Here is a 24,455-nt window from a genome sequence, read left to right on the forward strand (position 1 = left end):
ATGGCAGTTAGATGAGGAAAAAATGGAAATAGTGATAGACTTTATTTTCTTGTGCTCCAAAATCACTGCAGATGGTGACTGCAGCCATGAAATTAAAAGATGCTTGCTCCTTGGAAGAAAAGATATGACAAACCTAGCCTGCACATTAAAATGCAGAGACATTACTTTGCTGACAAAGGTCTGTATGGTTAAAGCTATGGTTTTCCCAATAGTCATGAACAAATGTGGGAGTTGGACCATAAAGAAAGCTGAGCACAGAAGAATGGATGCTTTTGAAGTGTTGTCCTGAACAAGACTCTTGAGAGTCCTTTGGACTGCAGGGAGACCAATCCAGTCAACCCCAAAGGAAATGAACCCTAAATATTCATTGGCAGGAGAGATGCTGAAGCTGAAACTTCAGTACTTTGGCCACCTCATGTGAAGAGTTGACTCATTGAAAAAGACCTTGATGCTGGGAGGGATTGGGGGCAGGAGGAGAAGGGGACGACAGAGGATGAGATGGCTGGATGGCATCACTGACTCAATGAACATGAGTTTGAACAAACTCTGGGAGATAGTAAAGCATAGGGAAGCCTGATGTGCTGTTATTCACGGGGTCACAAAGAGTCAGACACAACTGAGTGACTGAACAAGAACAATACTCCATAGTGTCTGTATCAATTTACCTTCTCACCAACAATGCAAGAGGGTTCCCTCTTCTCCACACACTCTCTCACATTTATTGTTTCTACATTTTTTGACGAGGGCCATCCTGACTGGTTCGAGATGATAGCTTTGTAGTTTTGATCTGCATTTCTCTAATAGTGATGTTGAACATCATTTTATGTGCCTCTTGGCCATCTGGGTGTCTTCTTTGGAGAAATGTCTCTTTAGGTCTCCTGCCCATTTTTTGATTGGGTTGCTTGTTTTTTGGATATTGAGCTGCATAAGCTGTTTGTATATTGTGGAGTTTAATCCCTGGTCAGTTGCTTAGTTCACTCTTATTTTCTCCCATTCTAAGGGCTATCTTTTCATCTCATTTATGGTACATATATACACTGGAATATTACTTATCCATAGAAAGGAACAAATTTGGGTCATCTGTAGAGATGTGGATGGACCTAGAGTCTGTCATACAGAGTAAAGTAAAAGTCAAGTAATCGCTCTTTTTATATAAGCCAAAAATATGCTTATATTAATGCATATATATGAAATCTAAAAAAAATGGCACAAAAGAACCTATTTTCAGGGCCAGGAATAGAGTTGTAGATGTAGAGTATAGATGTGTGGACACAGAGGGTGGGGTGCGGAGGAGGGAAAGATGAATTGGGAGATTAGGATTGCCATATGTACACCAGCATGTGTGAGACAGATAGCCAGTGGGAAGCTGCTGTGTAGCACAGGGAGCTCAATTCAGTGCTCTGTGATGACCTAGAGGGGAGGCATACAGGGAAGGGAGGTCCAAGAGGGAGGGGATATATGTATACATATAGCTGATTTACTTCATTGTACAGCAGAAACTAACACAACATTGTAAAGCAGCTCTACCCCAATAATTTTTTTAAATAAATAAAAACTGAAATAGTCTCACAGGAAATGCTTCTATAAAGCTTTTACCAAGAGCGAGTTATATAAAAGTGCACTCGTTGAAATTTGGTGTTTATTTTGCTGATCACTTGCTAAGAAATTTGAATCCATTGGCTAACTAACTTCTGAATTCGTGAATTATGGGGGCTTAAAGAAGAAGGAAGGGATTCTGTTTCACATTCATTTTGGATGGTGGGTCAAGGCAAATGCCTGTTGATGGAATTCAGGAATTTGAACAGCTTTCAGAATTTAAATAACACTGATGTATCAGATGACTGGAAAAACAGTACTTGAGGGAACAATTATTATAGAAGTTATCCCCACTGTATTTAGCACTGTGAGTTAAAGAGATGTTCAGAGGGCTATTTTAATTTTTATATGCATGGTAGTGCTCATTTAGATTATTGATTAAACAAATGTAAATGATTGTATTTATTTACAAGTGTTTTGAAAGTGAAAGAGTTAGTCGCTCAGTCGTGTCCAACTCTTTGGACAGGACTGTAGCCTGCAAGTCTCCTTTGTCCATGGACAAGGAATACTAGAGACGGTAGCCATTCCCTTCTCCAGGGGATCTTCCCAACCTAGGGACTGAACCCAGGTCTCCTGCATTGCAGGCAGATGCTTTATTCTGAACTGAGCCCCCAAACACTTAGTGAGAGATTAGGTACTTGTTTAGATTTACTATCTCATGTCAAAATATAATCTGTAGTTTCTTGCAATTCAGTTATTTAAGAGATTGTCCACTTGCAACTTAACATTGTCTTTTCATACTCTTTAAAGCTACTTGGGCATAGAAGTAGCTACTTTATTTTAAATATTTTAAATTTTTATTAATTTTTATTACAGTATAGTTGCTTTCCAATGTTTTGTTAGTTTCTACTATACATCAGAGTGAGACAATTATATATAAATATCCTCTCTTTTTTGGATTTCCTTCCTATCTAGGCCACCAGAGAGCTTTGAGTACAGCTCCTTGTGCTATACAGTAGGTTCTTAAGAAGCTACTTTACATGGAAAGGAATTTCCTTGTAAATTACAAGGAAGTGGTAAATCATTTCTCTTGTTCCCTGCTTAACTCACATGCTGGTACCAAAGCATACCTCAGTTTTAGCTTATGGAGTATATTGTAAATCGTGAGATTTGATATGCAGAGAAAGGAAGATTAATTTCTTTTTATAATTATTTTTCTTGTGAGTTTTTATTAGAATTTGTAATTACTTAGGAAAGCCTAGACTGAAACTATAGTTTACACACGAATTTTTTTCCCTCTGTGTTGTTTCTTTAAGTGAGAGGAAAACAGTGAGTTTTATATTTTTCTTTATAAATGTATTTTGTGAAAACATTAAACTTGTACAGAATCTACTTTATATATATATATATGTACTGCTGCTGCTGCTGCTAAGTCACTTCAGTCATGTCCGACTCTGTGCAACCCCATAGATGGCAGCCCACCAGGCTCCCCCATCTCTGGGATTCTCCAGGCAAGAACATTGGAGTGGGTTGCCATTTCCTTCTCCAATGCATGAAAGTGAAAAGTGAAGTCGCTCAGTTGTGTCAGACCCTCAGTGATCCCATGGACTGCAGTCTTCCAGGCTCCTCCATCCATGGGATTTTCCAGAGAAGAGTACTGGAGTGGGATGTCATTGCCTTCTCCGTATATATGTACATATATGTTTTTTATTCTATATTCTGTATATGTAAATCTCTATACAAATTTTATTTATAGAATAAAATACACAGTATCTTTACAAACTGCCTACCATCTTTAGTGTCATTGAGGATAAGGCAGAGATCTTGTGCTGAGTAATGTTTATTTATTTCAGGGTTAACTGTGTCTACCATCGTTTTTGGCATCACAAGGTCTCTGTTGATAATCTACATCCTTGTTAATTCTTCACAAACATGGCACAACAAAATATTGGAGTCCATTTTGAGAGCTTCCGTATTGTTCTTCAATAGCAATCCAATAGGTAAGTCAGACACCAAGTTTCTCAGTGAATATGTCTTATTAACACATTTAGTGCCTAATTACATTTTCGTATTTGAAAATGGAAGAGATGCTTGGAAGAAAATCATTGTGTGTGTTTATTCATGTTATACAAAAAGTTTCACTGATAATTTTTCCTATCAGAGAAAATCTGAATATAGGAGCCTGTAACCTTTTATTCCAATTTATGTGTCTATAAAGATAAATGAATGTTTGCTTTGCAGGATGGTTTAGGAGTCCATTTGTTGCGTGGCATATGAAACATGCAGCATATGATGCAAATGTGTTGACATGTTTTTGATAGCTATTGAAATGTTGGCTGTGTTACATACTGTTAAGCTAACTAGTTAGGACCTTCTTCCAGGAACATCTCTACAGAAGACAGGCTGTGTGTTTCTTTCTTTCACTTCCCATCCATATCTGGGACCACAGAGCTCTGGCATGTGCTCATATTTTGAGTTTTATTTAAATGGTAATGGAAAATTAATTAAAATACAGTATCAGTGAAATGTATACATACTCTTCAATAAAATCAGCCCTCTAGTTTTACAATGGACTTTTAATTACATTTATGAGGTCTTGTGGTACATAGCTGGTGGATCTTCAGTATTAGTAAGAGTGTCCCCAAAGGTTTCCCAGTGGCTGCTTCCTCTATTCTGAGGCCTTTGACCTGTCTTGTTTTGGAAGATAGCCTCCTGACCTGGGTTCCTGTGAAGAGTTAGTTCATCAGCATACATGCCCATTCTGTTCAGTTGATTAGATTTGTGCTGAGGTCCAGGGTGGCTTTGTTTTTGCAGGTGATGATTGACAGGACCTATCAAGTCAGGGATGTGACTGAAGGGAGGACAGGAGTAGCCTTGGCCTGGCCATCAATTAGCTGTGCGATAAAGGCCAAAGTATGTAGATACTCCTGGGCAGGCAAATCTCAAGGCAGGATATTGTTATGGTTATAAGTATGGACTCTAGAACCAACTTCCTGGGTTTAGTCCTGGTGCTAGTTACTAATAGTAATAGCCAGTTGTAGTTATGTTAATACTTATGTGCTAGTTATTTAATTTCTCTGTGTCTTGATTTTCTTACCTGTAAAATGAGAATACTATTCACACACTTACCAATATCTTGATGTTGTGGGCATTAAGCAGGTTAATGCATTAGCACACAGCACATGGTCATTGCCTAATGAACCTTAGTGAGGATGACCACATGGTGTCTGGGAACTTTCTCAGTGGGAATACCACTGCCCTTCCTGTTTCACAAGACTGTTGCAAGGATTAAAGAAGACTGTTTAGGGCAGCACCTTGTGCAGATTTATTCAACACATGTTGTTTAGTGCAGGCACAGCGTGGAGCACAGGATGGCAAACTGCAAAGGCTCACACAATCTCATCTTATTATGAAGCTGGAGTGAGGAAGAGATTGAAAGAGTCTGTGCTATTATGGCTATGATTCGCTCTACTTAACCTGTTAATGTGAAAACTATAGTAGTAAATTTGGGAGCATAAAGTGAGACTGAATTTCTGTTAAGACAGCCTCTGAGCTTCTGACCACAGTTGACCAGGCTGTTTATGACCTATAGGCCTCTCTAGATGCTGATTTATTTATTATTCAAGGATTTGAAGCCATGTTTAATGTTCAAGGTCACTAACCCTGGAGCAGTGGGCATACCAGTGTATCTTTCCTCTCCCTCCTGTATCTATTATCAGAACTTCATTCCTTCAAGAAAATAGAAGCCCAAATAAGTACTGCAAAGATAGGTCCAAAGGTTTAGGGGCATCAATTATTTGCTCCTTTAGTGGTATATTAAATTGAACTCTTCCCTGTCTTTAATCTCAAAAGTAGAATTTGTAATAGATAATTTATGGTGGACTTTGTTTCTGGTATGTGATGTCATGAAGAGAGAACCACATATAGCAGTGTTACTATTACTGAGTTCAAGCTCACTCTCCTCACTTCACAAAAGACCAGTAAGACTCACAGAGGAGGTATTGAGGCAAGGAATAGCAACTTTATTTGGAAAATTGGCAGACTGAGAAGAAGGCAGACTAATGTCTCAAAATAACCATATTATTGGGGTCTGGGTGCCATTTTTTTTTTTTTGAAAAAAGAAGGAAAGGAGGTGAGGAAGTAAAGTCAAAAGGCCACTAATCTTACAAAACAGGAGGATATTTATTAATGTCTTCTTTTCTGCAGACCATCCACAGGTGCTGAGGGTCAGAAAGTCTCCCTGTAAGCTGAAAAAAACCCACTTTAGTTTAACATTCAGGCAGAAGGGCAGGGTTGCCTGACAAAAACAATGAATAGCAAAGGCTAAAGTCAAAGAAATAGATCCAACGTGGAGTCAAAATTGGTTCTTCCCTGTAACAGTTCTTTTGATGGGCACCTCTGCTATCTGAGGCCAGTATCCTGTGCTTTCTCATCCTGAGTCTCCTCAGGGTGTCACTCCTGCAGGAGTGGCTGCAGGGTCCTGATGGCTGCAGCATCCTTTGTTTACTGATATGGTAGATGGCATTTTTAGTTCATACCAAGTATTTACTAGAAATTAGTTCTCATCATCTAATCCTATAGCCTTCAGTATAGACTGTTGTTGTGGATTCTGAGAAAGGAAATAAAATCAATGATAAGTAATCCTTAGTCATTTAGTGATATTTGTGTTTTCCTGCCTAAATACCTCTGATCTTCGTAGATGCTTCTTCATAAGTCTGTACTAGTCACACTTGGTACATGTCTGAAAATAATGACTTATTCCAGTGGTAAACTCATAACTTGGAAATGGTCAGAATCCACAGTTTCCCAAAATGTGAGGTGCTGTGAACAATCTGGACAGAAAAAAGTACAGAGGGATTATAATTATGTTTGATATATAGCAAAACCAATACAATATTCTAAAGTTAAATTAAATTAAATTTAAAAAAAGAGTATCACTTGGCAAAATTATTATTGATAACTAAAGCAAAATTAGTGTAACAATTAGGATTAACTTAGATATTTTGCAACTGTTTGTTTACCAGTTTAACACTTGGAATGAGTCTTAGATGGGATGGATCTAAAAGGAGGGAGCGTTCTAAATTCACCAACCCTTCTTGATACAATGACAGTATTCCCCCATTCTTTTAAAAATCTGGACTCTATTTCAACTGCCCATACACTGCCATTTGGTGATATTTTTATTTCTCTTTAGGTATCATCCTAATGTCTCTTTCATTTTACCACTGACATCAGCTTTTTTCATTTGAATTTGTAATATATTTGTTGTTTAATTGCTAAATCATGTCCAACTCTTTTGCGGTCCCATGGACTGTAGCCCACCAGGCTCCTCTGTCCATGGAATTTTCCAGGCAAGAATACTGGAGTGAATGCCACTTCCTTCTCCAGGGGATCATCCCCACCCAGGGATTTAGCTCGTGTCTCTTGTGTCTCCTGCATTGGCAGGTTGAATTTTTACCACTGAGCCATGATGGGAAGGCCAATATATGAAATATTTAATACATTTACTTCTTTTAGATTTATTTATTTATTTTTAGTTGCATTGGGTCCTTGTTGCTGCACATGAGTTTTCTCCAATTACGACAAGCAGGGGCTCTTCTTCATTGCAGGGCTTGGGCTTCTCATGCAGTGACCTCTCTTCTTGAGGAGCTCATGCTCTAGGTGCAAGGGCTTCAGTAGTTGTGGAATATAGGCTTAGTTACTCTGTGGCATGTGGGATCTTCCCGGACCAGGGATCGAACTTGTGTCCCCTCCACTAGGGACACTGTACCACAGAGAAGTTCCTAAATATATACACTTCAAAAATATGTTTTGCTTTGTTTATAAATTGTTTATCTGAAAGCTCCTATAAGGGAAATGAATAATATCTTTTTTTATTAATTAATTAATTTATTTTACTTTACAATATTGTATTGGTTTTGCCATACATTGACTTGTATCCACCATGAGTGTACATGTGTTCTGCATCCTGAACCCCCCACCCACCTCCCTCTCCATCACATCCCTCTGGGTCCTCCCAGTGCACCAGCCCAGAGCACCCTGTATCATGCATCAAACCTGAACTGGTGATACATTTCACATATGATATTTTACATGTTTCAGTGCCATTCTCACTTATCATCCCACCCTCGCCCTCTCCCACAGAGTCCAAAAGACTGTTAATACATCTGTGTCTCTTTTGCTGTCTTGCATACAGGGTTATCATTACCTTCTTTCTAAATTCCATATGTATGCATTCAGTTCAGTTCAGTCCAGTCGCTCAATCGTGTCCGACTCTTTGCAACCCCAAGCACACCAGGCCTCCCTGTCCATCACCAGCTCTCGGAGTTCACTCAAACTCATGTCCATCGATTAGGTGATGCCATCCAGCCATCTCATCCTCTGTCGTCCCCTTCTCCTGCCCCTAGTCCCTCCCAGCATCAGAGTCTTTTCCAGTGAGTCAACTCTTCATATGAGGAGGCCAAAATATTGGAGTTTCAGCTTTAGCATCATTCCTTCCAAAGAAATCCCAGACCTGATCTCCTTCAGAATGGACTGGTTGGATCTCCTTGCAGTCCAAGGGACTCTCAAGAGTCTTCTCCAACACCACAGTACAAAAGCATCAATTCTTTGGCGCTCTGCTTCTTCATAGTCCAACTCTCACATCCATACATGACCACTGGAAAAAACCATACTTTTTTTGTAAGTTTAAAGTCTGACACTGTGTAGTATACTGTATTGGTGTTTTTCTTAAATGAGTAATATCTTGTATCCTATTCTTGTAGGAAGAATTTTAAATCGTTTCTCCAAAGACATTGGGCATATGGATGACTTGCTGCCTTTGATATTTCTTGATTTCATCCAGGTAATGTATCAGTCCTGTCAGAGTTCTCCCAGGGAGTAGCAGAGTGCCCGTTCCTCAAGGCCTTTTCACAGGGACTTAGGGTGGGCCTGTCAGCCTGGCGATGTATCTTATTACCTTCAGCAAAGGTCATGTTTTATAAGTAAAAGGTGTGGCTGTGATTGGGAGGCTGAGTTAACATGAGTAACACCTGGTCATGAGTGGCTCCACAGTCACATCAAGGTTGGTCTAAAGCAGTGACAGGCTGGGTAAGTGGTTCTCCCTCAGCATTCCAGATGTTTGGCTTGGATTCCCTTTACTGTGAGCACATTTCATAACATAAACAGTCACCTCTCATGGAAAGAGACTAGATGAGCTAAATTATGTGTTGTATTACCATTCCCTGGTGGCTCAGAGGTTAAAGCATCTGCCTGCAATGAGGGAGACCCAGGTTCAATCCCCAGGTCGGGAAGATCCCCTGGAGAAGGAAATGGCAACCCACTCCAGTATTCTTGCCTGGAGAATCCCATGGACGGAGGAGCCTGGTGGGCTACAGTTCACAGAGTCGCAAAGAGTCAGACACGTCTGAGTGACTTCACTTCACCACAGAAGCCAAGTATTTATTGTACCTTTTTTTTTCTTTTTTTTGATAGGATCAGATGTGATCACTTAGAAAGAAAAGATTAGTAATAATAAGGTGAAAATAATACTTGATCAAGGACAATAAAGGGCAGTTATTGATACAAAGAGTTTAATCCAGTAATTTTGATTACAGGATCAAAGTTATCTCAAAAAATGTCTTCTTTGTTTTTGTAGGCAGTTTTTCTTTTCACACGTTGAAGTCTCTGTTTTAACGTATCTTTAAAAAAAAAAAAAAAGGCAGAAATACCCACGGAAATGCTTCTATCCAGCTTTTGTTTTGTCTGTGAACTTGAGGTTCTAAGGAATGATGCTGGGTCATCTCAGCTCTTGTTTCCTCATTCAGTATCATTGCTCACCTGGGGTGTTTTCTCTGTTATTCCTGTCTGCTTTTCAATGATTCAAGCTATGTGACTTTCTAAGTGTTTATTTTGTAAATGAAATGCATTTATCAAAAGCTGCACACTAATATCTGAATGCAAACAGCACAGCCTGTGGGCAAAGGCTTCCACTATTTACCAATGAGAAGTAAGCTGAGACTCAGAGGCAGAGGACTTTTACTGCAAAGATACAAAGATATATGTGCTTTTTTTTTTTTTCTTTTCTGGAAACTTATTTTATAAAGGTGTCCTCTTGGGTTTAGCTACATTACTTATCCCCAGAAGCAGTCTTTCAGTAAAGCAGTATCACATCTTGACAGTGATTGTTAATTACTTTGAAAAGATTTTGTAAAAGGTTCTGTTCCTTTGCTACTATAAACTAGGTCAAGGTTGGGTTTCCAAAGCTGGCTGGCCTGCTGTGTGCTTGGCTCATGGTTAATTGGCCCTTATAATCAGAATCCATCACAGATTTTTGCATGACCTAAAGAGGGATAGGAACAGATGCTATGTGATTTCAGGATAAACATTCTCAGTCATGTGAGGAGAGAAAATTTCAGTCTCACTGATTTCCAATCCAGCTCTTCCACTTGTATTTCAATTATCTTGAAGTCCAAGTCCTCCAGGTGGAGGCATCCTAAAGGTCATTAGAAGTTAGAGTCTGGTATTTGAGGGAGAGACCTGGGATGGCACTTGTATATTCTTCACTGAGAAGGTAGTAGTTGAATCTGTGAAGATGGATAAGATTGCCCAGAGAGAGTGAGGCATGTTTAGGGACCAAGATCAGAACCTTTTGGAAGCCTTGATATTTAGAGAGAAAGCTGAGAGAGGAGGCAAGCAGAGGAGACACAAAGTGAACAGCAAGGAATGAGAGGAGGAGACAGGGTGGAGACCTGAGGAAAGACAGGTCTGTTCAATGCAAATGAGAAGGTGAGCCCACGGAGAGTTGTTGGTTGATTTGGAATCAGGAGTTGTCCGTGACCTGAGAAGCAGGTTTCAAATGTGAGGAGGCCAGAGTGCAAAGGCCTGCAAATCCAGGAGGTGTGGAGGGAGGTGAGGTGAAGACAGGCTACTCCTGGAAGGAGTTTGAATGAAGCAGGAGAGAGGCCCATCTGGAATGTAGGGTCTGAGGAGGTGTTGCTGGCTGTTTGGGTTTGTAGTTTGAGTTGGGGATATGTGTAAGGTGGTGGGTGGTATTCTTTCTCTCTCCTTCCGTTCAACAAATAGGGATTAAAGTTGAGACCCTGAGGTACAGGAGTGAGTCGGGCACAAAGCCCTCTTCCAGGACCCTTGGGGAGGGAAAACAAAGTGAAAGTCAGTCAGTCATGTCCAATTTTGTGTGACCCCATGAACTATACAGTCCTTGGAATTCTCCAGGCCAGAATACTGGAGTGGGCAGCCTATCCCTTCTCCAAGGGATCTTCCCAAACCAGGGATTGAACCCAGATCTCCTGCATTGTAGGTGGATTCTTTACCAGCTGAACTACAAGGAAAGTCCAAGAATATTGGAGTGGATAGCTTATCCTTTCTCCAGGGGATCTTCCTTACCCAGAAATCAAACTGGGGTCTCCTGCATTGCAGGCAGATTTTTTACCAACTGAGCTATCAGGGAAACCCAGAGAAAGGAATCACATAGAAACTCACCTCTTGCTGCCTTTGGAATCTGAATTGTGCAAGTACCTTGGAGGAAGCCCTGAAAGGCAAACTGGATGTGGGAGCTGGGGCAGTTAGAGAGTCTGGTCCAGGAAGTGGGTGGAGTTTCTATGAAGTGACCTTTCATCCCAGAGGAAAGGAAAATGCTCCTGTGGGTGGTGAAACAGGAGGTGCTGCCAGAAGCTCAGTTCCTATGTGGGAAGCAGTCTTTTCTCTCTGTCACTATTGAGAGTGACAGGAAGTCAGGAAGGGGCTTGTTCAGCTTTGTTTCAAAGAATGCAGTTAGTGTCAGGTGGCTTGGAATTCATTCCTGATGATTCTGATCAGCCTTGGTATATTTTATAAACCTTGGAAAATACTTGATTATTTTCATGTTTATTACATCTAAAGGGTTTATTCCATATACTTTTCCTTATCTAATTCCTTCTTATTCTCTTAAAAGAAATCTCAGGTTATTTGTTTAATATTTTGTAGTGGTGATGTCAAGTGTGAAAACACTGGATTCTGCCTAGTGGGTCCACACTTAAGGACAGTCCATCCCCTCAAGTGATGTCATTCAGAGACGACATCCCAAAAGAGGGGTGATCACGAGTTTGTACACCCTTCTGTACCCAGACTCTTATAACAACAGATGTCTTGCCTGTTCAGTCACATTATAGTTATTGATGAAGGGGAGCTGTTCACAATTCCAAAGGAAGAAGAAAGGTAGCATTAAAAAAAAATCAATTTGTATAGTGTGCTTGGTGGCTCAGATGGTAAAGAATCCACCTGCAATGTGGGAGACCTGGATTCGATCCCTGGGTTGGGAAGATCTTTTGGAGGAGGGCATGGCAACCCGCTCCAGTATTCTTGCCTGGAGAATCCCCATGGACAGAGAAGCCTGGTGGGCTACAGTCCCTTGGGTTGCAAAGAGTCAGACATGATTGAGTAACTAAGCACAGCACCTGATAATCATTTACAATGTCAACAGCTTCGAAGTGCCCTGGAGTGAGGAGGCCTGCAGTCTCCCTTTTGAAGCTTGAGTCCTGGATCCAGAGTCTTACCATCTCTGCTGCACAAAAACAACACCTCCTCTCTGTAAAACAGGGAAAATAATACCGACTTTATAAGGTTTATTGGGAAGACAAAATGAAGTTGTTTTAATAAAATTCTTAGCACAAAGCTAAGTGCATCTTGAGCACTAAATCAGATCAGTTTAGTTCAGTCACTCCGTCATGTCCAACTCTTTGCAACCCCATGAACTGCAGTAGGCCAGGCTTCTCTGGCCATCATCAACCCCCAGAACTTGCTGAAACTTATGTCCATCGAGTCGGTGATGCCATCCAACCATCTCATCCTCTGTAGTCCCCTTCTCTTCCTGCCTTCAATCTTTCCCAGCATCAGGGTATTTTCCAATAAGTCAGTTCTTCGCATCAGGTGGCCAAAGGATTGGAGTTTCATCTTCAGCATCAGTCCTTCCAATGAATATTCAGGACAGATTTCCTTTAGGATGGAATGCTTGGATCTCTTTACTGTCCAAGGGACTCTCAAGAGTCTTCTCTAACACCGCAGTTCAAAAGCATCAGTTCTCTAGGCACTCAGCTTTCTTTATAGTCCAACTCTCACATTCATACATGACTACTGGAAAAACCATAGTTTTGACCAAATGGACCTTTGTAGGCAAAGTAATGTCTCTGCTTTTTAATATGCTGTTTATATGGGTCCTTTCTTCCAAGGAGCAAGCGACTTTTAATGTCATGGCTACAGTCACATCTCCAGTGATTTTGGAGCCCAAGAAAATAAAATCTCTCATTGTTTCCCCATATATTTGCCAGGAAGTGATAAGATCGAATGCACGATCTTAAGACATCTGAATGTTGAGTTTTAAGCCAACTTTTCACTCTCCTTTTTAACTTTCATCAAGAGGCTCTTTAGTTCTTCTTCACTTTCTGCCATAAGTCAAGGCTATATATTGTCACCCTGTTTATTTAAATTATATGCAGAGTACATCATGCAAAATGCCAAGGTGGATTAAGCACAAGCTGGAATCAAGATTGCCAGGAGAAATAGCAATAATCTCAGATATGCAGATGTGCACTAAATAATGCATCGCTATTTTAAAACACCAAATGTATTTTTAAGTAGGAGAAACAGTCTGCTAAAGGCATGATGTTGAATTAAAATTATTGGGACACACAGTTTTCAGGCTCATAAATATTACCTCATGAGTTTGCATTACATAGATTCTAGGCTTTGCAATCCTTGAAGACTTAAATGGACACTTTCCCATGTAGACTCACAGAATAAAAATCAACCATTCTCAAAATAGACCATTGAACACAAAATAGTTCAAATTAATGTAATTTTCACACAGTTTGCCAGAGTGCCAGATAACATTGGGAAATACTAGAGATCTCTTTAAATAATTAAAGATACCAAGGGAACATTTCATGCAAAGATGGGCATAATAAAGTACAGAATGGCAAGGACCTAACAGAAGCAGAAGATATTAAGAAGAGGTGGCAAGAATACACAGAAGAACTATACAAAAAAGATCTTCATAACTCAGACAACCATGACAGTGTGTTCACTCACCTAGAGGCCAACATTCTGGAGTGTGAATTCAAGTTGGCTTTAAGAAACATTACTACATACAAAGCTAGTGAACGTGATGGAATTCCTGTTGAGCTATTTCAAGTCCTAAAAGGTGATGCTGTGAAAGTGCTGAACTCAATATGCCAGCAAACTTGGAAAACTCAGCAGTGGCTACAGGACTGGAAAAGGTCACCTTACATTCAAATCCCAAAGAAGATCAATGGCAAAGAATGTTCAAACTACCATACAGTTGCACTCAATTCACTTGCCAGCAAGGTAAGGCTCAAAAGCCTTCAAGCTAGGCTTCACCAGTACGTGAACAAGAACTTCCAGATGTACAAGATTTATAAAAGGCAGTGGAACCAGAGATTAAATTGCCAACAACTGTTGAATCATAGGAAAAGCAAGGGAATTACAGAAAAACATCTACTTCTTTATTGAGTACACTAAAGCATTTCAATGTGTGGATCACAACAAAGTGTGGAAAAATTCTTAAAGAGTTGGGAATACCAGACCACTTTACCTGCCTTCTGAGAAATCTGTATACAGGTCAAGAAGCAACAGTTAGAATCAGACATGAAACAACAGACTGGTTCAAAATTGGGAAAGGGGTATGTCAAAGCTGTATAATGTCACCCTGCTTATTTAAATTATATGCAGAGTACATCATGTGAAATGCTGGGCTGGATGAATCACAAACTGGAATCAAGGTTGCCAGAAGAAGTATCAACAGCCTCAGATATCCAGATGATACCACATAAAGGCATAAAGCAAAAAGGAACTAAAGAGCCTCTTGATGAAGTTGAAAGAAGAGAATGAAAAAGCTGGCTTAAAACTCAACATTCAAAACACTAAGATCATGGCATTCGGTCCCATCACTTCATGGCAAATAGATGGGGTAAAAGTGGTTACAGTGACAGATTTTATTTTCTTGGGTTGCAAAATCACTTGTGGCTCCTCACCCACAACATACATTTTGAGATAACATTGGCTCAAGGTGTTTTCCTGGGCCATAAAATGATCGAAATGAATCTTGAAGAAAGGCAGGTTTCCAAGCAAAGATATAGTCTCATTAACATAGCTTAAGAGAATATTTGCATGAGTAAAACATTCTGGTTTGTCAAGTCTGTTCTGAGTCTTAGGCAGAACTGAGTTGAAGACAGAGCCCAGGGTAAAAACATAGTTCATTATCATAGCTTAAGAAAAGCATTTCCATAAGAAAAACACATTGGTTAGCTCAAGATTTGAATAAAGTTCTGGTGGAACTAGGTGTCTTAGTGGCAACACGGAATTTTAAAAGAAACCTCCTTTTAATTTTGTATAGAGAAGGAAAAAAATCTGACACTTGTAGTTTGTTTCCTCCTGCCCCTTAAGAGCAGAGAAGGTGATGACACCCCACTCCAGTATTGTTGCCTAGAAAATCCCATGGACGGAGGAGCCTGGTAGGCTGCAGTCCATGGGGTCGCTAAGAGTCGGACACGACTGAGCGACTTCTCTTTCACTTTTCACTTTCATGCATTGGAGAAGGAAATGGCAACCCACTCCAGTGTTCTTGCCTGGAGAATCCCAGAGACGGCGGAGCCTGGTGGCTGCTGTCTCTGGGGTCGCACAGAGTCGGACACGACTGAAGCGACTTAGCAGCAGCAGCAGCCCCTTAAGAGAGAGATTAAAAAAAAAAAAAATGTCTGACACTTAGCAGCCTATTTCCTCCCTTCGGAGACCCCTAGCCTTCCTGCATGTTACCTTTCATGTTTACCTTTTTTCCCTGTTATGATTTATGTTTTTGTATCCTAAGAAGTCTTTATCTTTAGAAGCATGAAGATATTTTCCTATTGTTCTAGTTTTTTATAGAAACTGATACATTTTGCATTAATTTTTACATATCAAAGTGTATTTAGTTGTGAAGTTTATTTTTCCCAGTTATTCTAGCGAAGTTTGTTAAAGACTTTTATACACTGAATTGGCACCTTGATTTAAAATCATCTGACTATATGTGAGGAAGTCTGTGTCTGGATCTTTGTTTTGTTCCACCAATCTTTTTGGTTCAATTTATTCCTGAATATTTAATGAGTTCAGTTCAGTCACTCAGTCATGTCCGACTCTTTGTGACCCCATGGGCTGAAGCATTCCAGACTTTCCTGTCCCTAACCAACTCCCAGAGCTTGCTTAAACTCATGTCCTTTGAATCAGTGATGCCATCCAACCATCTTGTTCTCTGTAGTCCCCTTCTCCTCCTGCCTTCAATCTTTCCCAGCATCAGGGTCTTTTCAAATGAGTCAGTTCTTCACATCAGGTGGCCAAAACATTGAAGTTTCAGCTGCAACATCAGTCCTTCAAATGAGTATTCAGGACTGATTTCCTTTAGGATTGGCTGATTTTATCTCCTTGCTGTCCAAGGGACTCTCAAGAGTCTTCTCCAACACCACAGTTCAAAAGCATCCATTTGAATGCAAAGAAAAAACACCATTTTCAAATGCTCATTGCTAGTATATAGAAAGCAATTGATTTATTTGAGAATTCACTTTGCATTTCCTGGAGTTGGTGGTGTTTTCTAAAATTCTATAGGATTTTGTACGTATACAATCATGTCAGCTACTTGTCTGTTGTAACAGGAATGTAAGTAATTTGGAAGCTACTGGCAAACAGATCATATATTCAAACTGTGCTTGTGAGAGTGTTATAGCCACGTGTTCCGGGAAAAAAACTCACTCAGAGGACAATGCAGATAGTGGAGTGCATTTTATTACACCGGCGGGCCCAAGGCAGAGTCTCCTCTTAGCCAAGGACCCTGACCAGTGTTTGTTAAAATCTTTTATACCCCATGTGTACGTGTCCAAACCTACCACCCCAATTTCCTTGAGACTTACATAAAACAAAGGAAGGGTAAATACAATCACAATAACCCCATTATTCAAGTGTTATCAAGTGTTAGGTGTTTAAACAGTTAATAATCAATAAGCCTGCAGTTACACTCCAATAGATACAAAAAGAATTTATGACCTGTCTGGAGGCAGGGGTGACTAGAGTCTGTTTTCTCTTAGGCAATGAGTAACCTGGATGTGATCTTCAAGATTCCCCTGTCCAGAGGGGGTCATATCCTTCTATTGTAGTTTCCATAGGCACTAAGCACAGAGTCCAGAGTCCATTGGAGAGGTGGCTTAGCATGATCAGCATGAACAGGCCTAAGATGGGGTCCAGGCCCTATGAGTTCCTTCTTCAAGAGGAATATTTTAAATCTGCAGCATTAGAATATGGTGTTCATTCTAGTAGTAGAGTCTTCCTGTGGAAATTTAGTGTTTTTACTACTAGCCATATATAGATATTGAACATTTAAAATACTCAGCCTAATTTTGGGTCCTTGGGATTTATGTATTTGTTAAAATTATTGGGCTTCCACCCCACCCTGCCAAAGACATTTTGCGTTCTGGGCTTAGAACTCATCATTCTCACAAAATGTTTGTTTTTAATTTAAATAATAATTCTTAAATCAACACAAGTTAGTATGCTCTATTAGCATTTTTAAGACATTTTAATGATCAATCTGCTCTGTGAGCTGAGCAGACTGTTATTCCCCCCCCCAAAAAAATCTGGAAGTCATCCCTGCATGGGAGAAATCAGATACAACCCCAAGAAACCAAACAAAATTGGAAAATGCAGACAGAAGGATATGTATAATAATGGAGTATATCTGCTGCTGCTGCTAAGTAGCTTCAGTTGTGTCTGACTCTGTGTGAACCCATAGATGGCAGCCCACCAGGATCCGCCGTCCCTGGGATTCTCCAGGAGAGAACACTGGAGTGGGTTGCATTTCCTTAATGCCTGAAAAGTGAAAGTGAAGTCGCTTAGTTGTGTCCGACTCTTAGCAACCCCATTGACTGCTGGCCTACAAGGCTCCTCTGTCCATGGGATTTTCCAGGCAAGAGTACTGGAGTGGGTTGCCATTGCCTTCTCTGGGAGTATATCTAGATATTAATTTTAACATATTAATTTTATCTTTATTTGGGATACAGTATTGGGAAGAAACGAAAAGGACAAACTTGGGGTCACAATGACTGAATTACCAGTGAGCTCAGTTGCTCAGTTGTGTCTGGCCCTTTGCGACCCCATGGACTGTAGCCCCTTATTGCCAAATTTAGACTTAAAATGAAGACAGTAGGGAAAACCACTAGACCATTCAGGTATGACCTAAATCAAATCCCTTATGATTATACAGTGGAAGTGAGAAATAGATTTAAGAGACTAGATCTGATACAGTGCCTGATGAACTATGGACAGAGGTTGATGACATTGTACAGGAACAGGGATCAAGAACATCCCTGTGGAAAAGAAATGCAGAAAAGCAAAATGGCTGTCTGGGGAGGCCTTACAAATAGCTGTGAAAAGAAGAGAGGTGAAAAGCAAAGGAGAAAAGGAAAGATCTGAATGCAGAGTTCTGAAGAATAGCAAGAAGAGATAAGAAAGCCTTCCTCAGCAATCAATGCAAAGAAATAGAGGAAAACAACAGAATGGGAAAGACTAGAGATCTCTTCAAGAAAATTAGAGATACCAAGGGAACATTTCATGCAAAGATGGGCTCGATAAAGGACAGAAATGGTATGGACCTAACAGAAGCAGAAGATATTAAGAAGAGGTGGCAAAAATACATAGAAGAACAGTTCTTTTTGCCACCTCTTCTTAATATCTTCTGCTTCTGTTAGGTCCTGAGTCGCCAGTCCAGGTTTGATGCACGGTACTGGTTGCTTGGGGCTGGTGCACTGGGACGACACAGAGGGAGGGTATGGGGAGGGAGGAGGGAGGAGGGTTCAGGATGGGGAACTCGGGTATACCTGTGGTGGATTCATTTCGATATTTGGCAAAACTAATACAATATTGTAAAGTTTAAAAAAAAAAAAAATCTTCATGACCCAGATAATCACAATGGTGTGATCACTGACCTAGAGCCAGACATCCTGGAACATGAAGTCAAGTGGGCCTTAGAAAGCATCATTATGAACAAAGCTAGTGGAGGTGATGGAATTCCAGTTGAGCTATTTCAAATCCTGAAAGATGATGCTGTGACAGTGCTGCACTCAATGTGCCAGCAAATTTGGAAAACTCAGCAGTGGCCACAGGGCTAGAAAAGGTCAGTTTTCATTCCAACCCCAAAGAAAGGCAATGCAAAATAATGCTCAAACTACTGCACAATTGCACTCATCTCACACACTAGTAAAGTAATGCTTAAAATTCTCCAAGCCAGGCTTCAGCAATATGTGAACTGTGAACTTCCTGATGTTCAAGTTGGTTTTAGAAAAGGCAGAGGAACCACAGATCAAAGTTGCCAACATCTGCTGGATCATCAAAAAAGCAAGAGAGTTCCAGAAAAACATCTATTTCTGCTTTAGTGACTATGCCAAAGCCTTTGACTATGTGGATCACAATAAACTCTGGAAAATTCTGAAAGAGATGCGAATACCAGACCACCTGACCTGCCTCTTGAGAAACCTGTATGCAGGTCAGGAAGCAACAGTTAGAAATGGACATGGAAAAACAGACTGGTTCCAAATAGGAAAAGGAGTACATCAAGGCTGTATATTGTCACCCTGCTTGTTTAACTTATATGCAGAGTACATCATGAGAAATGCTGGACTGGAAGAAACACAAGCTGGAATCAAGATTTCCAGGAGAAATATCAATAACCTCAGATATGCAGATGACACCACCCTTATGGCAGAAAGTGTAGAGGAATTAAAAAGCCTCTTGATGAAGGTGAAAGAAGAGAGTGAAAAAGTTGGCTTAAAGCTCAACATTCAGAAAACGAAGATCATGGCATCTGGTCCCACCACTTCATGGGAAATAGATGGGGAAACAGTGGAAACAGTGTCAGACTGTATTTTTCTGGGCTCCAAAATCACTGCAGATGGTGACTGCAGCCAAGAAATTAAAAGACGCTTACACCTTGGAAGAAAAGTTATGACCAACCTTGATAGCATATTCAAAAGCAGAGACATTACTTTGCCAACAAATGTCCGTCTAGTCAAGGCTATGGTTTTTCCAGTGGTCATGTATGGATGTGAGAGTTGGACTGTGAATAAAGCTGAGCACCAAAGAATTGATGCTTTTGAACTGTGGTGTTGGAGAAGACTCTTGAGAGTCCCTTGGACTGCAAGGAGATCCAACCAATCCATTCTGAAGGAGATCAGCCCTGGGATTTCTCTGGAAGGAGTGATGCTAAAGCTGAAACTCCAGTACTTTGGCCACCTCATGCGAAGAGTTGACTCATTGGAAAAGGTTCTGATGCTGGGAGGGATTGGGGGCAGGAGGAGAAAGGGACGATAGAGGATGAGATGGCTGGATGACATCACTGACTCAATGGACGTGAGTCTGAGTGAACTCCGGGACTTGGTGATGAAAGGGAGGCCTGGCATGCTGCGATTCATGGGGTTGCAAAGAGTCGGACACGACTGAGCGACTGAACTGAACTGAACTGAACTGAATCCTTCTTACTCAGATTTGCTGTGAGAATGAAATTAAAGTAGGCCAATGGAATAATTGAGAGGTGGGACACATGCCAAGCCTCATGAAATGTCATCCATTATTGGTATTTGGGAGGGCAGAGTATCCATGAAGTTTTCAGTGAGAATTGTACAATTTCTTCAGTATTATGAGAAATTTTGCTCTGGGTACTAATAATAAAGCAGTTTCCTAATTTTCAAATTTTTTGATTAAACAGGTTTTTAAGCAAAACCATTAACATTTTTCATAAGCATTAATTTTTTCTGTTACTTTACTGCTTTTGTGTATACTTCATTAACAATTTATTTAGATGACAGCGTGGTTTGTCAATAATAATGTAGATATTTTTCTGGAATTCTCTTGCTTTTCCTATGATCTAACAGATTTTGGCAATTCTATCTCCAGTTCCTCTGTCTTTTCTAAATCCAGCTTGAGCATCTGGAAGTTCTCAGTTCACGTACTGTTGAACCCCAGCTTGGAGAATTTTGAGCATTATTTTGCTACCATGTGAGATAAGTACAATTTTGTGGTAGTTTGAGAATTCTTTGGCATTGTCTTTCTTCGGGATTTGAATAATAATTGACCTTTTCCAGTCCTGTGATTACTGCTGCATTTTCCAAATTTGCTGGCATATTGAGTGCAGCACTTGAACAGCATCATCTTTTAGGAATTGAAGTAGTTCAGCAGGAATTCCATCACCTCCACTAGATTTCTTTATAGTGATACTTCCTAAGGCCCACTTGTCTTCACATCCCAGGATATCTGGCTCTAGGTGAGTGATCACACCACTGTGGTTATCCGGATTAACTGCCTCCTGAGGATCTGTATGCAGGTCAAGATGGCAACAGTTAGACCAACAGACTGGTTCCAAATTGAGAAAGAAGTACATCAAGGCTATATATTGTCACCCTGCTTATTTAACTTATATGCAGAGTATATCATGTGAAATGCTGGGCTGGATGAAGCACAAACTGAAATCAAGATGGCCAGGAGAAATGTCTATAATTTCAGATATGCAGATGATACCACCTTTATGGCAGAAAGTGAAAAGGAACTAAAGAGCCTCTTGATGAAAGTGAAAGAGGAGAGTGAAAAAGCTAGCTAAAAACTCAAATTCAAAATATGAAGATCATGGAATACGGTCCCATCGTTTCAAAGCAAGTAGATGGGGAAATAGTGGAAACAGTGATCAAATTCATTTTGGGGGGATCCAAAATCACTGCAGATGCTGACTGTAGCCATGAAATTAAAAGAAGCTTGCTCCTTGGAGGAAAAGCTATGACCAGCCTCAACAGCATATTAAAAAGCAAAGACATTACTTCCTGACAAAGGTCCGTCTAGTCAAAGCTATGGTAGTCATGTAACAATGTGAGAGTTGGACTACAAAGAAAGCTGAGCACCAAAGAATTGATGCTTTTGAACTGTGGTGTTGGAAAAGACTGTTGGGAGTTCCTTGAACAGTAAGGAGATGAAACCAGGCCATCCTAAATGAAATCAGTCCTAAACATTTATTGGAAGGACTGATGCTAAAGCTCAATACTTTGGCCACCTGCTGTGAAAAACTGACTCGTTGGAAAAGACCTTGATGCTGGGAAAGACTAAAGGCAGGAGGAGAAGGGGATGACAGAGGATGAGATGGTTGGATGGAGTCACTGACTCGATGGATATGAGTTTGAGCAAGCTCCAGGAGTTGGAGATGGACAGGGAGACCTGGTATGCTGCAGTCCATGGGATTGCAAAGAGTCGGACATGACTGAGTGACTGAACTGACTGTGGTTTGTTAGAAATAGCTTCACAGGACAGCATCTTTCTGAGGATGGGAGATGACTGCTTTAGTCACCCTGACATCCTAACTGCTTTAGTCACCCTGACATCCTAAGTAGGCTGTTTGCCTGTACCAAGAGGCTGAACTGGAGTGGACACAGTTGAATTTCATAAGATTCAGTAGTGCACAAAATCTAGCTTTTGTACTTCCTTTGATATCGATAGACCAGTTCGTGGTACATGAAACAGAAACAGTCAAATTGATCTTCTCTTTGGACTGAACTGAATAATTTAGTTGGTTTAGTTAATTCACAGGTGTTCCACTTTTTCTTTAGTTTTCCTTTAATTCTCAGCAGTTTCATAACAGTAAGTTTTCTCAAAGAAATAGCAGAAGTTGAACAAAGAGAATAAGGAATAAGAAAATAAACATCTCAAAAAATCTTGACTTGCTGCCTAATATTTATCAATTTTTGGAAGACCTAGAATTGGGAAGAAAATACAGAGAGGACAAAACCTGTACTAAATGAGATTTATTGGTCATATTATTTCTAAAATAACTTCTTTGAACAAAATAGACCTTAGATTCAATTTTCTCTGTGGCTAGAGAAAAGCCACAGTCACTTTGTACATCATCACCACATCTAAGAAAAGCATCACCTGCTCTGGTATATCCTTGAATAGTACTCAGCTGTTCCAGGGGTTAGAATGAGTGGCCTCTTAGGGTCCAAATTCATGTGATTCTTAAGATTCTTTAAGCCCTTAAGTCTGTAATACACTGTTCCCTCCTCCCCTGGCTGCTGTGACCAGAGCACACTGAAACGTGATAATGATGGACTTAGAGTTTATATTTGTTATCCATAAACTGGTAAGCACATTATGTACATAATCTCATTTAATTCCCACCACCATCCTTTTATAGTGTTGCAATATCCCAGCTTTACTAACATTAAAAGTGGGTGGGGGATCTTACCATCCCTGTTAATTTAGGGTGAGCCCTAAACCCTCTTGAAAATTAATAGTCTCAGATACCTCAATAGCTGTCTACTGGAATTTCCCCTCCAAGTACACGTTGTCATTTCTGCAAACTAAAGATTTGTTCTGACTTGTGAAAATTCACCATGTACTTTCAAGTGAAATACTATCCTTGAATGTTTGCATTTATTCATATGGAATAATAGACTTTTGATAGAATTCTCAAATGGTGTGCTCCAAATAGGTTATAAACGTATTAAAAAATGATTCCCCTTATTTCCTGGGGCATCAAGTCTTGGGTCACTTGTTTCTGGGTCAACACGTCTCTTGCTGTGTACACATCATTGTCTCAGTGCCATCGTGAGAAATAGTTATAGAAGCACTGGCCATGGTGCTATGTGCTATCAGATGGGCCTGAAATCCAGTCAGATGGGAGGAATTGTGTGTGTAGCTTGGATAAGGTTCCTTGGAATCCTGGGAATATGGAAGGAAGATATGAGATTGGCTTCAAGAAAGGGATGTTTATTGTACCCAGGAATATTCTATTTCCTTTGTTAGAGTGTTGACTTTTTGCTCAGATCCTATTTTTGCCTTCTACCAACTTTTGCAAAGAGTTTGAGAGAGCTGGAAATAAATAAAATATTCATAAATGTATATACATAGATACTTAAAATGTAAACCTATACATTTTTTTTGTATATATATATGTGTGTGTGTATTTATATAATATTTAATCCACTATAAGACTGGCTATAGTATGCCCTTCAAGTAGAAAGAAAACTCTTAGAGAACGTCTATTTGAATTGTTTCAGAATTTAGGGGCATGAAATCTGAAGGACATAACCTAACTGGGGATCTTTTGAGAGCAATAGTTACTGATCTTTAATGTGTACACAAGGAAAAAGCATTGGCACAGCTCCCTTCATTTTGATCTTATGTCACTTTCCAGGTTATCCGGCAGGCTGGGTTAGTCATCAAAGGCCCTTAACTGGGTAGAAACAGATGATTGAAACTGGTGAATATTGTCCAGTCAAATAATGTGAATTTGCTAAAAAAAAAAAAACACAAACGAACTGTAATTTGGATTTTTTCCTGATTGATGTTTCAGCAGGTTTTTTCCCCTAACAACCAAAGATGACACCCCTAGTGACTTTACTTAAGACCAGACATGAAAGGAGCTGGAAGGACCCCACCCCATGAACACAAAGGTTGCAGTAGTGTGGGATGCACATTTAAACCAGTGTTTGTTAAGAAATTGTTCATCTGTAGGTCTAATAGGTGACTCATTGGAAAAGACCCTGATGCTGGGAAAGATTGCAGGCGGGAGGAGAAGGGGACAAAAGAGAATGAGATAGATGGATGGCATCACCAACTCGATGGACATGAGTTTGGGTAAACTCTGGGAGTTGGTGATAGACTGGCAGGCCTGGAGTGCTGCAGTCCATGGGGTCGCAAACAGTCGGACACAACTGAGCAACTGAACTGCGGTCTAATATGAGAGAGATCAGACAGGCCTATTTCCCCTCATTTATGATTAGAATTTATTTCTTCAGGATTCCATCCTCTTCATTCTGAGTTTTATATTGATACCATGGCACAGATGAGAGAAACAGGGAAACCACATGGGT

The 24,455-nt window shown here is 40.2% G+C and overlaps 1 protein-coding gene across 1 annotated transcript in view; it reads left to right on the forward strand.

Moving 5' to 3' along the window:
• The window catches only part of LOC521568 (ATP-binding cassette sub-family C member 4), a 191,585-nt gene that overhangs the window by 74,004 nt on the left and 93,126 nt on the right, over positions 1–24,455 (forward strand). Inside the window, exons 19-20 of the mRNA XM_024989063.2 lie at positions 3,390–3,536; positions 8,301–8,380. Of these exons, the coding sequence (XP_024844831.1) occupies positions 3,390–3,536; positions 8,301–8,380 (227 nt within the window). The remainder of the gene's footprint in view (positions 1–3,389; positions 3,537–8,300; positions 8,381–24,455) is intronic.

This window comes from Bos taurus, unplaced genomic scaffold (genome assembly GCF_002263795.3).
Source record: "Bos taurus isolate L1 Dominette 01449 registration number 42190680 breed Hereford unplaced genomic scaffold, ARS-UCD2.0 Leftover_ScbfJmS_1899, whole genome shotgun sequence".
Taxonomy (NCBI): Eukaryota; Metazoa; Chordata; class Mammalia; order Artiodactyla; family Bovidae; genus Bos; species Bos taurus.